The sequence below is a fragment of the Mesocricetus auratus genome, unplaced genomic scaffold (genome assembly GCF_017639785.1).
Source record: "Mesocricetus auratus isolate SY011 unplaced genomic scaffold, BCM_Maur_2.0 Super-Scaffold_100031, whole genome shotgun sequence".
Classification (NCBI taxonomy): domain Eukaryota; kingdom Metazoa; phylum Chordata; class Mammalia; order Rodentia; family Cricetidae; genus Mesocricetus; species Mesocricetus auratus.
The window spans coordinates 13,533,795-13,548,658 of NW_024429212.1; the positions used below are offsets into that span (position 1 = coordinate 13,533,795).

At 43.3% G+C, this 14,864-nt stretch overlaps 1 protein-coding gene across 5 annotated transcripts in view; it reads right to left on the reverse strand.

Annotated features, from left to right (window-relative positions):
- The window catches only part of Pdxdc1 (pyridoxal dependent decarboxylase domain containing 1), a 59,000-nt gene that overhangs the window by 41,669 nt on the left and 2,467 nt on the right, over positions 1-14,864 (reverse strand). Inside the window, exons 2-4 of one of the 5 annotated variants that reach the window (XM_013118628.3) lie at positions 13,707-13,804; positions 2,971-3,044; positions 2,497-2,562 (exon numbers count right to left, since the gene is read on the reverse strand). In XM_013118628.3, coding sequence (XP_012974082.1) covers positions 2,497-2,562; positions 2,971-3,020 — 116 coding nt within the window. In that variant the 5' untranslated portion in view covers positions 3,021-3,044; positions 13,707-13,804. Of the gene's footprint in view, positions 1-2,496; positions 2,563-2,970; positions 3,047-13,706; positions 13,805-14,864 lie in introns of those variants that run through there. The other 4 variants (XM_040733556.1, XM_013118626.3, XM_040733555.1 and 1 more) reach the window with 4 other exon arrangements.

Genomic DNA, 14,864 nt, shown 5'->3' on the forward strand with positions numbered 1-14,864 from the left:
TATAAGATGCTAGAAGGCCATAAAGCCAAGAAAAATTCTCTACTGACAAGACTGCGGAGTCTTGACCACTTGAACAACAACCTTACACATGTAATCATTTATTTCCAACTCTTATCCAGGTTAGAAGATTTGAGATCTGCTTAAAGTGTAAGTATATACTAAATAGAGCATAAATAGATAGACTAATTTCTATCCAAGATATGCTGTTAACTCCTCATTGTATGAGATGGAAAGAGGAGGAAAATGTCAATGACTAAAACAGTATGAAATGGCAAAGTACTTTATGGTGCATAAAATGTAAAAATACTCTTTTAATAAGAATACTATTTTTTTAAAAAGAAGCATTGGAGGGACATAGTAGGGAGTGGTAGAGAGCTTGCCTAGCTTTGAACTCTAGGTTCAATCCCTAAGATCACAAAAATGGTGCTAAACACAAAAGAAGCACCATCAAAGCAGTGCTCTAAACCCATGTTCCCGAGGTGCCTTCTAAGATCAAGTGCTCTGATCCTTTAACCCTGCAGAAGGAAGGGAAGGGAAGGGAAGGGTCAGAAGCTGAAGTTCCCTTGGCTGCTATCCTGTGACCCTGAGTGAGAGAGCCAAAGGGGGCTGAGCCCCAGCCTTACAGAATGGAGAGGAGATAGTCAGACGGTGTCTGTACAGCACTTATAAGACTCAAATGCCCCAGGCATCAGCCTGGGAATCCAGCATGGGACTGATCAAGACCCCCTGAATCTGGGTGTCAGTGAGGAGGCCTAGGGAATCTATTGAGCCTTGGGCAGCAGATCAGTACCCATCCCAAGTATACACACGGACTTTGGACTCCCATAGAACAATGTGAGGTGCACTCTCACCCTGAACTCTTGGGGAAGGGTCTAGGCCCTGCCCTATATGAAATGACAGACTATGGACACCCCCATGGAAGGCCTCACCCTCCCTGGGGGAATGAGGGGATAACGGGGGGGGGTTGGGGGGAGGGCACGGGAGGAGGGGAGGGAAAGGGAGAGGGACCTGGAACTGACTTGTGAAGCAACCTTGTTTCTTATCTAAATTTAAACTGGAAAATAAAATAAAAAAAAAATAAGACTCAAATACTAGATTGGCATTATTAAATATTAGACACTCCTGACCACTGTCAACAGTGTTTTTTAATGTGCTGCCAGTCTGAGAATCTAGAAACAAGTTCTTGCCCCTTCACACCTGGGGTAGGAGGAGACAGGATCTACTTCCTGTTCTAAGAGGTGAGAGCTCGACAGACTTCAAATCAGCAGGGTTCATGCTATAAGCAGAACAACTGAACACATTAGTATCTGGGAGTGTCAGGCATGGTATTTGCTGTATAGTGTGACATTTCCTCAACGCTTTCTTTTGCAATCATGTACAACTTATATTCAGGTCAAAGAACAATTCAAGGGAGTTGTACTGTTGACCTAAGTGCAGTTTCCTGTCATAAAAGAAGAATTGTTTGTCCCAAGGAGACTTGGGCTGGGACTTTAATTGCAGACTGACTGCTAGCATCCTGGGAAAATGACAGCCAGCTACTTCTTTTTCACTAGCAGTTCAAACCACAAGGACTTCATAAATTTGAATTGGTTGCAAACAAATTAATCATTCCAGCAATGATGAAAGCTGACATTTCCCTTTCATTTACCATATTATGGGTTTTTCATTTTGTTTTGTTTCTGAGACAAGGTCTCTTTATGTAGGCCTGGCTGTCCTGGAACTCCCTATGTAGACAAGGCTGGCCTTGAACTTAGATCTGCCTGCCTGTCTCCTGGGTGCTGGGATTAAAGGCATACACCACTATGCCTGGTTCATTTACTATATCATAAAAATTAAAAACTGTACCAAATTCAAATATCTCTCACAATAAAGCTCAGTCTACAATAGAGAGCACAGGTTTCAAGAATGAACTAGTTTGCTGTCCCAGTTATAGCTAAGAATTCACAGATGGCTTCTGACCATGGGCTATAGTTATGAAAGGGAGGCCAGGTATGGTGGGACATTCCCAAAATCTAGTACTCAGAAGGTTGAGGACAGAAGATTGCCACCAGTTGAAGGCAAGCCAACGAACAAAAACAGTTCTGAAAGAGGACAAAGCTGGTAAGCTCACTATTATCGCCAACCAGCCAGTTTTCTAATGTTCTACAAGGTAACTACTTAAATTATCTTGGTATTCATTCAAGGTAAACTTGTGAGAAAATAACAGTAAAATTTTGGATTAGGAAAAATGTATATCCTAACAAAATGTATATCCTAACTAAAGGTATATCCTAACTAAATGTATATCCTAACTAAAGGTATATCCTAATGTATATCCTAACTAAAGTATATCTTAATGTATATCCTAACTAAAGTATATCCTAATGTATATCCTAACTAAAGTATATCCTAATGTATATCCTAACTAAAGGTATATCCTAACTAAATGTATATCCTAACTAAAGTATATCCTAATGTATATCCTAACTAAAGGTACCGATCTTCATTGCCACCCACCTGCCCTGGAGTGGCCCTGGAACATCCTCTGATACTGGCTTCTTTCCATTTTCGTCCTCTATTCTTCTGGTTTAAAAGAAAAAAAATAAAGAGTTGACTGCATGCTTTAACAAATCAAGTTTCTAACACATGAACATGCAAACATGGAATATTTTAAACACATTCATTTCATCTTCTTACACTACAGATATACTTGAAAGTTACAGGAAAGTAAAGTAAGAACAACCACTTCAACCAACTGTGTGGTCAGTTGGTAGCTTATCTATACTAAGAAGTATTTAACATTCAAGTCAATGTATTCCATAAACAACACTCTCAAGTGGCAGAACTGAAAAGTCCTTCCCAAAACTTCAAAATCCTTTCGTTGCAAAGCACCTTCTATCCAAGACCTGTAGCTTTAAGTCAGCAGAACCTGACATCCTAAAGATGGAGGAAAGCAGACACTCAGTGGGCAGCTCTACCCCACATGCTCACCTCTGGCCGTTCTCCAGCATCTGCATCGCCTCCTTCAAGTTCTTCCCCATCTCAGCTAGCGTAAGGTCTGCTATCTAGGAATAAACCAAAAGGGCAAATTTTTAACATTCCTCCATTGATGCTTTTTGTTTATTCTAAAAACACTCTTTTTCTGTAGCCTAGACTATCCTGGAACTCATGGCAATTCTCCTGCCTCAGCCCTTCTAGTGCCGGAATTAAAGGCATGAGCTACCACATCTGACTTGGTCTATTATCTCTATTACATAATTCATTCAGAAAAACCAAATGCAAGTCCACTGCCCTTGGATTTACTATAAAATGCATACATTTATTGTAACATACAAAAGTATAGCATACGAAGTAACAGTCTCCCAGCCCTAACCTCTTAGCGTAACCCATTTTCATCTTATGTACCCCTCTGTAGCTCACAATTGCCCACTTTACAGAAATACTGCCCCAGTACAAGCCGACTTCATTCCTCTAGTAGTTACCCTTACTCCATTTGGTGAATATACCGGATATAATTTAAATAGTCCTAAGTTAATAGACCCTGAAGTCATTCCAATTTTCTGTCTAAAAAAACAAAACACAGATCTAGTAGTATGCTACTCGTTTTTTAATCATTGCAGGAGGCTAAAAATGTTACCTTTTTCCTTTCTATAAGGATCCTGGGGTCTGTGAATGTTATATTATGTGGCAAAGTCTTTGCAAATGTGATTAGGTTAAAGATCTCAAGATAGTTGACAACTTTTATTATCTAGATGAATCCAAAATAAAATATATCTTCTTTATGATAAATGCAGAAAGAAACACATGTATGCACATGAAAAGTGATCAGAAAAAACTTTGAAGATGCTGGCTTTAAAAACTAATGACATGACCCCAAGAGCCACAATGACGAGCAACATGGTGCCAACCCTAAGGTGCAACAGTGGCCATCACATCGTGATGGTGACCAAGAGCTGTCTAATTAGACATGCGAACTGCTCAACAAGAGGGGGATCAGGCCTGCGACTAGAAACCCAGCTAACAGCCATCAGGGACTGGTGAGGTCATGGATCTCAGAGGAGAACCTACTACTGCCACCTCACTAAACCAGCAGAAACTGCATTCTAAATATCCCACAGATACCTTACAGCTCGCAGATAGCCCATGGCTCTTCCCCATCAAAGAAACTTCTCTTTGCAAACGAAGGAGACAGTACAGAAAGACAAGAGAACAGTGATGTGGGGGGCCAGGCCCGGCCGATCCATCTATGAACAGTGATGTGGGGGCCAGGCCCGGCCGATCCATCTATGAACAGTGATGTGGGGGCCCAGGCCCAGCCCATCCATCTATGAACAGTGATGTGGGGGCCCAGGCCCAGCCCATCCATCTATGAACAGTGATGTGGGGGCCAGGCCCGGCCGATCCATCTATGAACAGTGATGTGGGGGCCCAGGCCCGGCCCATCCATCTATGAACAGTGATGTGGGGGCCCAGGCCCAGCCCATCCATCTATGAACAGTGATGTGGGGGCCCAGGCCCAGCCCATCCATCTATGAACAGTGATGTGGGGGCCCAGGCCCAGCCCATCCATCTATGAACAGTGATGTGGGGGCCCAGGCCCAGCCCATCCATCTATGAACAGTGATGTGGGGGCCCAGGCCCAGCCCATCCATCTATGAACAACTCCTGCACACAAGGTTCAGGGAGCATGGAGGAAAAAGTCGTGAGACTGTGTCACCTAAAAAGAACAGGGAAGCTTCACTCATGATGTCACAACAACATGGCTTCCTACACGAGACACAGCAGCACAACAGCAATGGACGCGCAAATCTACAGGGCCACCCACATACAAAGAGCTACAGGCAACCAAGGAATCCCGAGAGAACAACAAACAGTTCTGCCCAGGGATGGGCCCCTAACTGGTTATCTACTACAAGTGGTCAGCTCTGAAGTCACAGACATACAATTACACTAAATGTTTAGGGCAGATTGTATAGGGGAAATGATGCAAATATATTTCAAATTAAGAGTAGTAAGTAATAACATGGAAAGCAAGAAATGACAAGAAACCAAGGAAAGGGGAAATGTTATCTTCCCTTTGACTTCAACAATGATTTTTGTTGTGTTTTAAATTACAACCATATTGCAGATAAAGGGCCATGATTTCCAGAGGAAATGAAGACAGGAACATGGGAGAGGTTGGAGGGAAGAAATCTAAGGGAGGAAATGATGCAATTATATTTTAATTTTAAAAAAAGATTAATTAAAAATGACATGATCACAAGTTGAAGAATATCAACACCTATTATAAGCACACCTATTATAAACTAGAATTGGAATGCCCACTCTTGTGGGTTCAGCTCTGGTAATATTATGTAGAACAGGGATATTTCAAACTTCTGACCCACAGAACTGAACTCAAGCTGGACAGTGGTGGCACATGCTTCTGATCCCAACACTAGGAGGCAGAGGTAGGTCTGTGAGTTTGAGGCCAGCCTGGTTTACAGAGCGAGTTCCAGGGCAGTCAAAGCTACACAGAGAAACCCTGTCTAGAAAAACAAACAAACAAACAACCCCCTGCCAAAGAACCCCAAACCAAGCCAAACAACCAACCAAAACGCTGGAACTCAAAATCAGCCTCCGCCTTCCACCCCCCCCCCATTCTCTGGGGAGTTTCTTTCTGCATCGCCCAGGCCGGCATCACAACTCTCAGTCCTGCTGCAGTCCCTCAGAGTAACCAGACGCAGGCGCTCACCGCCCTGTTGAGCTTCACTTCGTACCTATTACACTACTAAGCTTATGACTTGTTCCAGCAGCCACAGGAAACTACAAGTCAGAAGATAATGGCTCTGTCTAGAAAAAGCTGGCCTAAGTGGTAGCCTCTAGCACAGGGAAAGGGAAGGAAGGTAAGCCTGACTCAGAGGGGGGTGTTTCTGTTTGTCCCTTCCGTTCTTCTGGATTACAGTGCCGTATGTGTACATTTATCTCCCTCCAAAAAGAAATGAAACAAAAGTATTTTGCTATTCTTAAAATTTAATTTTTAAAAAGTATGCCTTAGCCAGGCGGTGGTGGCGCACGTCTTTAATCCCAGCACTCGGGAGGCAGAGGCAGGCGGATCTCTGAGTTCGAGGCGAGGCTGGACCGACAGCCTCCAAAACAATACGGAAAAACCCTGTCTCGTAAAAACCAAAAAAAAAAAAGTATGCCTTATTTATGGCAATTAAAAATTTTAATTAAAATACAATTATATAAGCTTGCCACTCCCCCCCACTTCTCCCTATCCCCCTCAAATTGAAGGCCTCTTTTTCTATTCTTATTATTGTTACATATATTCAAATAAACATATAAATTTAACCTGCTGAGTCCAAGATTTAATTTATTATTTAGTTATGTGTGAATGTATATTATGTGCACACTGGTGCCCAGAGTGCACAATAGGGAATTAAATCCCCAGAGCTGGAGTTTAAGGTAGTTGTAAGCCACTTGATGTGGGTGCTGGGAACTGAACTCAGGTCCTTGCTCCATCTCTCCAACCCAAATTATTAATTCTTATACAATTAAAACACACACAAGGGCCCGTGAGGCGGCTCAGCAGTTAAAGGTACTTTCTACCAAGGCTGATGACCTACATTTATCTCTAGCACCACATGATGAAGGAAAGAACTGACCTAAGTTGTTGTCTTTCTTCTTAATCTCCATAGTAATTTTTAGGGGAAGAAAGTCAAAGTGGAGAGTGAAGACCAACACCCACTGTCCTCTGATATCACATGCACACACCCGTACTCACATATGTGCATGCATGAACACGTATCTACCTCACACACGCTGACACAGACACACAAAACCAACCGTCAACCTCCCAAGAACAACTCTGGGAAGATCTATATAAAGTTAGGGCTTCTAGTGCCCATTAGGTAGGTCAGCTTAGTTTACACAAAGGATATTCAGTTTCATTCATAAAATTGTCATTTAAAAAAAGTGTATTGTGAAAATATCTGATTGTAGCTTAACGTTTTAGAGGTGAGGAAATTAAGTCTTGGGGATGTGATTTGCTGAAGGCATGTGCTAGAACCCTGCATTCCTCATTCCTTTTGTGACCTCGTTACACAACCGGCTTCCAAGGCTTACAAAGTAACCCTGTGCCCATATCTACTTTCATTTTTCCTCTCTCATTCTTCTCTCTCTCTCTCTCTCTCTCTCTCTCTCTCTCTCTCTCTCTCTCTCTCTCTCTCTCTCTCTCTCCCCTCTCTCTCTCTCTCTCTCTCTCTCTCTCTCTCTCTCTCTCTCTCTCTCTCTCCCTCCCTCCCTCCCTCCCTCCCTCCCTCCCTCCCTCCCTCCCTCCCTCCCTCCCTCCCTCCTCTTCTGAGACAGAATTCATTATGTAGCTGTGGCTGAACTGGAATTTACTATGGAGACAAGGCTGGCCTCAAACTCAAAGATCTGTTTGCTTCTACCTCTGAGTGCTGGGATTAAGCCATACCAGGTTACCTGTTTCTGATGCTTAAATACAACAAAAATATTTTCAAACAGGTATTTTAAATAAAATCCACAACTTAAATATAACTATGAAATAGGTTAGATTTAAAAGGGTCTCAGTGATATTATTATTATTAATCAAGAGAATTTATCTTAATTCCTAAGTATCCCAGTTTTGTTCCTTATCACCCTCATCTCTGTAGTTCAATGAAAAGATAACCAGTTATTTGATCATTCACATCTTCAAGTGCACACAATAAATTTTTTCTATGGCACTGGAACCAATCTTTTAACTTAACAGCAAACAAAAAGCCATAATCATTGAGATGGCTCAGGGGTAAAGAATCTCATCCCCAAGTCTGACAGCCTGAGTTCAAGCTCAGGGATCTACATGGTGGAAAAGAATATGCTAACACTAAGTCGTTCCCTGACTCCACATGTGTGTACCAAGGCTCAGTCTCTCTCTCTTTTGCCTGTTTTGTTTATTTGCTTTTTTACTTGAGACAGTCCTGTGAAGCCCAGACTGGCCCTGAATTGTAGAAGAGGCTACAAGTGATCATAAGGTGTCTTTCACTTTATCTTTTGAGTAAGGGTGTCTCAGATGAACCTAGAGCTTCACGGACCTACGTGAATAAAGAATTAAATTGAAACCAAGTGTAGTGGTGAATAATCCCTTGGAGGGTAGAGGTAGGAGAATCAACTGTTCAAAGCCAACCTCATCTACATATGGCGTTTCAAGTCAGCCTGGTCTATGTGAAACCTCCAACTCAAAACACAACAAAAAAGAATACAATTGAGTTGAGTATTGTGGATGCCTGTAATCCCAACACTCAAGAGGCTGAGGCAGAATCAACTGCTATGAATTGAGGCCATCGGTTTGATGCCCAGTGTTGCAGAGGCTGAGTGAAGTGGTACACAGCTTGGTCTCGGCAATGGCAGGTAAAGGCAGTAGGATAAAAAATTTAAGGTCATCCTTGGCTACACAATAAGTTTGAGGCCAGCCTGAAATAAACCAGGGCCTGTCTAAAAAAACAAAAATAAGCAAACAACCCAGAAACTGTGCAAAGATACCTATAGAAGGGGACTATTTTATGACATTAAGGAGAAAACAATATTTTCTACAGCCTATTCTTAAGAAAAAGGTTATAATTTCATTTTTGCTTTAACAGCAAGCATAGAAGCTACCACAGAATAAGTAGGATGATCCTTAATAATTACTAAGTTACTTTTAATCATCAGGCATTATGCTAATTAATCACCTTACATGCATTACCTCCCACATAACTAAAGTTTACTTTTAATGATCATTTTTTTTCCTGGGGGGAAGGGATCTCTCTCTCCATAATCCTGTCTGTCCTAGAACTTATTATGCAGACCAAACTTTGCCTCCTGAGTGCTGGAATTAAAAGGTGTTTGCCACACCTGGCTCATGATCATCTCTTTAATTCATATTTTCACTCAGAAACTCTCCATTCAGAAAAAGCTTTCATTCTACAATGTTACAACTGGTTAGGAACAAACAAAACAGAGCCAGTGAGATGGTTCATTGGGTAAAGGCATTTGCCACCAAGCCTGTGGCAAGTGACCCAAATAGGGGCCCTTTAAGAGTATTAATAATTAAACCAGGACAAAGGTATAAACTGGGATGGTCCTAGGCAAACCAGGATGTAGTCACCCTACCTGTAACTAAATGTTTGCTTCTCAGATCTTAAACCTTATTCCTTCTAGCGAAGGTGGGAAATGTACGTGGTAGCGGTGGTTTAGGAGCTACAGGGGAATGAAGGCACACACTACAGGGCAGCACACCGCAGAGTGTCACTAGGTTATCACAAGCCCTACAGGTTTGCTTTCCTGCCTCCATCTTTCTCTGTTTAAGTTCTAGAGAAGGGCCTGGTGAGATGGCTCAGTAGGTAAGTGTTTGCCCGAGGTGAAGTAAGCCCCGTGGCTTACGACCCCCCAGAGCCCATGCAAAGGTGGACGCAGAGAATAACTCCACACAGTTGTTCTCGGACCTCCGTATGCATGCTGTGGCATGAGTGTTCACCCTTGCTTATTACTCAGATCATTTAAAAATAAATGTATCTGAGTAAACTAACCTGGTTAAATGCCTGAGATCTGCATGCAACAGGAAAATAGAAGGGGCCCAGTGAGTGAGGGGTGGGGAACACAGGAGAAGACAAGTGGGCAAAGGGAAAAAGACAATGTATAATGACAAATATTTATGAAAGCGTCACAATGAAACCCAGTACTGTTCATAGCTGATTTTAAAATTTTATTTATTTATTGGGCTGGAGACATGACTTGGCCATTAAAGGCTAGGCGTGTGCCTGTGTGTCTGTACACGAGTGCAGGAGCCTATGGAAGTCAGAAGCTGTTGGAACCCTGGAAATGGAGTTAAAGGCAGCTGTGAGACACCGTGTGGGTGCTGGGAATGGAAACCAGGGTCTCTGCAGGGCAGCCAGTGCTCTCAACTGCTGACCCATCACTTCAGCTTCTGTGTATGCTTACTCTAAAATAAAAAACAAGGACCTGTGATGGTGTACACCTATGAATTAGGGAATTAGAAGGCTGATGCAGGAGGATCAGGAGAAGTTCAAGGGCAATCTCTGCCGGCTTTATGAAACTTTGTCTCAAATAATAAAACAGGATTATTGGGATGGTCAAACGATAAAGGCACCTGCTGCATGCCAGATAGCCTGACTTTGAGCCCACACTGTGGAAATCAAAGATCACCCCCACAAGCCACCCTCTGACCTATACAGGCATGCCAAGCAACCCCAACTACAAACTAAAAAAACAAAAAGACAACTCTTCCTATGTTTGAGTGTGTCTGTGAGGACATGAAGACATACTAAAATTAATCATTCATAAAAATTATAATCTCCAATTTCAAAGCAATAATATAATTGCTGACAAGATGTGACTACTAGCATTTAACCTTGCAAATTCATGAGCAGGCGAAGAATGTAAAAGAGCAAAACATGCAACAAAGTGATAAAAATATCTGAAAAGCTAAAGAAGCAACAATATTAATGACATTAGACGCCCAACACTGGTCACAGATAGTACTGCATGGAGGAACAAAAAAGGCATCCATGGTGGTGTGCGTGACATGACCCCACTGTCTGGGGCACTGGAATATTTGGTCCCCAGCTGATGACCCTACTGGGGAGCCCATTAGGAGGTATGGCCATGCTGGAGGAAGTATGCATCGGGGACAAGATCTGAGGGCTTAAAGTCTCCTGCCAACCCTACCTGACTCCCTGTTTCCTGTTTGGGGCCGAGATGTGTGCTCTCAGCTCCCAGCTCCAGCGGCTGTGACTGCTATGCTATCACAGGTCCTAACCCTCTGGAACTACACGCCCCAAATAAACCAAGTTGTCCTTGTCATGGTGTTTTATCACAGCAACAAAAAAGTAACTAATAAACCATCCAAACCATCATCAAAGACACACAGAAATTGAGACATTCAAGTCTAAATTACACACACACACACACACACACACACACACACACACCACACACACACACACCACACACACACACACCACACACACACACACCACACACTGGAGCGCGTGTGTGCACACGCGCACACACACACCCTCCACCCCCTAGAAACCAGATTCTAAGAACCATCACTCAGACATCATGTCATGAATACTACCTTCCAAATAGTACACCAAGAAAAAGATATCCCACAGCAGGAAAGCGTTATTAATTTCTAAGTTCTTGTTTATCTGGAATCACACTGGCACACCTGCACCTACTCTCCCCCCAACAACAAGAAAAAGCCCACACAAAAACAATTTTAAAACACAATTTAAAAAGCACCCCAAATACTCTCTTCTTCAAAACTCCCAGCTGCCATCATCTCCATTGCTTTACTGTTTTCTACTCCTCCTTACACAATGGTTCTTTTAGAAACATACACCTAGCAGCCTCCTGTGAAGTGCGCTCCTGGATTACCAACACATGGAAAGTTGGGAACCGTAGAGTTTGAAGAAAGCCACTTGGACTCCACGGCAAGATCTCATCTGGAAGTGGAAATGCTGTCCTTCACTACAGCACATCCCCCAGGGTCGCATCCTCTTCACTCTGTCTCCAGCACTCTCCTCTCCTCCAACTAGTAAGAACGCACAACTCAAAACAGACTTCTGCTTTAAGTGAAAACATCCCACATTCAATCTAGGCTAGAACGTAAGTCACAACCCTACCTATAGCATCAGGACTGGGGGTGGGGGGGCCACAAACACCCCGCAATCCAGAATAAATCAGAGTCACCAAGTCAACACAGGCTTCTTTCCTTGTGGAGACAAATCCTATGCAGCCCTGGCAGTCCTGGAACTCACTATGTAGAGCAGGCTGGCCCCAAGCTCACAGAGATCCGCCTGCCTCTGTCATCTGAGTGCTGGGATTAAAGGCGTGGGCCACCAAACCCAGTCAAGGCAATACATTTGGGAGCAGAGCTCTAAAAATAGCAAATCCCATCTGTCTCCTTTGATACCCGGCAATGGGTATCATTTACTCCCATAGCTACCAGGCACCTGTATACAAAATCCTCACTTTGAATGAAGCTAAAATGCCAGCCCATCTTGTCTGCACAGAGTGAAAGAGTGGGCTCTGCCACAGTACACACGTCGTTTTAGACTTGCCTCACTGGGATTCTTGTGCTTTAAGACAATTTTAAATGTGTTATTTGTGTTTATGTGTGTATGTGTGAGACAGCATAAATGTAAGAGTACCACATGCACACGGCACCTCTGAGAGCCAGCGAGTGTCAGTCAGGCCCCCTGGCACAGGAGTTACAGGCTTTTGTGAGACACGCTGGTGAGTGCTGGGAGTCAACCCAGGCCCTCTACAAAGGCAGCAGCACTAAGCCTTCTCTCCAGCCCCGTCCTCGTGCTTTTAAAGGCACACATCAAAGTTCTGGCCATCCTTGTCAATAAGGATCACACTGTTCTACTCAGACTGCTTTTGTTCCTCTTTATAAGGTTCTGACAGTAAAATAATTTTTCTTTTCAAATCAGACTCAAAAGAGAAATGCCTAGTTTAGGGTAAGGACAAAAACAGAAACGATGTACCCACAAGTCCCCAGCCACGCACAAAGCTAGGTGTGATGACACATGTTTGTAGTCCCAACACTCAGGAGGTGAAGACAGATCAGTTCAGGGTAATCCTTGGCTACACAGTGATCTCCTGTCTCAAAGACAAACAAAACCAAACAGGCAACAGTGGGCTTAGGTAGAAGACAGAGTTGAAGGTGCCTCTTTCAGAGATAAGCAGCGCTATCAGGTTAATTAAACCACCCAGCTGTTCGGTACTGGTGAGTGAAACGGTCTAACCCTGCGCTGCTCTGTATGGCAGGCACGTATCGTATGTGGCTGGTGAGCACTGAGGATATGGTTAGCACACTAAGGAGATGAGCTGTTAATTCTGCTTGATTTCAGTCCATCTAACTTTAAGCTGTCAAGTGTAACCAGTGGCTCCCCAACTGAACAGCAGCTGAGTTGTCAGTCTCTGACTCCCAGCCACAGGCAACCCCACCCACCCCATCTGCAGCCATTTTCAACTGTCAGAGCCGGGAGTGCGCAGCAAGAGTCTAGTGGATGGAGGCCAGGGACTCTGTTAAACGTGGTGTGCTACAGTGACCCTCCCACACGCAAGAATCGGTTGACACAGATAGCAGCAGTTGAGAAACTTGAGAAGCCCTGTCCTGAGTTTGCTCAAGGGTGGAGTTAAAGCAAACACAAAATAAATGGCAGCACACCTTGTCTAAACAGACTATCCCAGAAGAATGACATTTTGCATTCAACATGAAAAGGTTTAAAGCAGCAAGATAATATTGAAAAGTGAAGGTTGTGAATAAACGAATATGGTCTCTCACACTTCTGTGCTAGCCCTGACTTGAAAAGTAACATTATTTTAAAATTATTATCCAGGACCTTTTTTGTTTTTCAATTACTTTTTATTTATGTGTACATGTGTGCGCCTATATGCATGCTGTGTCTGTGCAAGCACTTTCTGAAGCCAGAAGAGGGTGTCAGGTCCCCTGCAGCTGTAGTTACAGGTGTTGAGTCATCCTGGATGCTCTGAGGGAGCAGTACTCACCCCTAACCTCTAGGCCATTGCTCCAGCTCCAGAGCCCTGCTTCTTCCATGCTGAATACAGTAAGGTGCTAGATATGACAGCTACCCACTTAAAATTTGTTTTCAGATTGAGTTCACATGATATGCGTGTTCTGTCTACATGTTTACCTGTGCACCACTTACATGCCTGGTGCCTGAGGAGGCCAGGAGATGGCGCTGGGTTCCAAGGAGCAGGAGGTACAGACAATTCTGAGTCACCACGTGGGTGCTGGGAATCGAACCTATGTTAAGATCAACAGTGCTCTTAACCACTAAACCATCTCTGCAGCCCCAGCCCCTTTTATCTGGCCGATTTACTTATGGAGAACTATTCTCAGAGGAACTTCAGTTGTCCCCAGTCCCTCTCTCCTAGTTTGAATTCCTTGTCTCTTCAATTAGCCTATCTGGTATGGAGTCATCACTCATTTCAGATACCACTCTGAAAGAAAAGCAAATTAAGGTAAGGAAAGGGACTGTCCTGTCAGATTTGCAAGTTTGCATACTACCTCAAGGGATTCAGAGTTATAGTTTGATCAAAGGACATGTATGGGGTGATTCTACTGAGTGATGATCACATACTACATCCTAGAACAGCGGTTCTTTCTCCTCTTCCTCCTCCTCCTTTTCTTCTTTTTTGAGACAGGGTTTCTCTGTGGCTTTGGAGCCTGTCCTACAACTAGCTCTTGTAGACCAGGCTGGCCTTGAACTCACAGAGATCCTCCTGCCTCTGCCTCCCGAGTGCTGGGATTAAAGGTGTGCGCCACCACTGCCTGGCTGAGCAGACGTCCCTAATGCTGCAGTCCTTTAATACAGTTCCTCATGTTGTGGTGACCTCCAACCACAAAATTATTTCATTGGTACTTTATAATGGTAATTGTGTTACTGTTATAAACTGTAATGTAATGTCTGATATGCAGGATATGTGATATTCTACTCATGTGGGGCCACATCCCACAGGTTGAGAACCACTGTCATAGAGGATATGGTACTGAAGTTTCAGAGGATAAATACCAAACAACATTGTGGTTTCTGTGGCTCTATAAATTATGCAGGGATCAAATGAAGTAGGATCATTCAGGAACTACTCAAATAGCTCTCAAATTTGTATTAGAAATGTAGAATCTAGCCCAAACTAGCTTATTCCTCAAAGAGACAACAACAATGGACATAATTCAATATTTCACTTTAGTCCAAGCTATTTTTCAGAACACAGTCATCTAATTCTTATTATATCAAAGCCTTTCCTGTCCATTTATCATTAACAGAGATTATTCATTATATCTGAAATGCTCTATTGCTTCA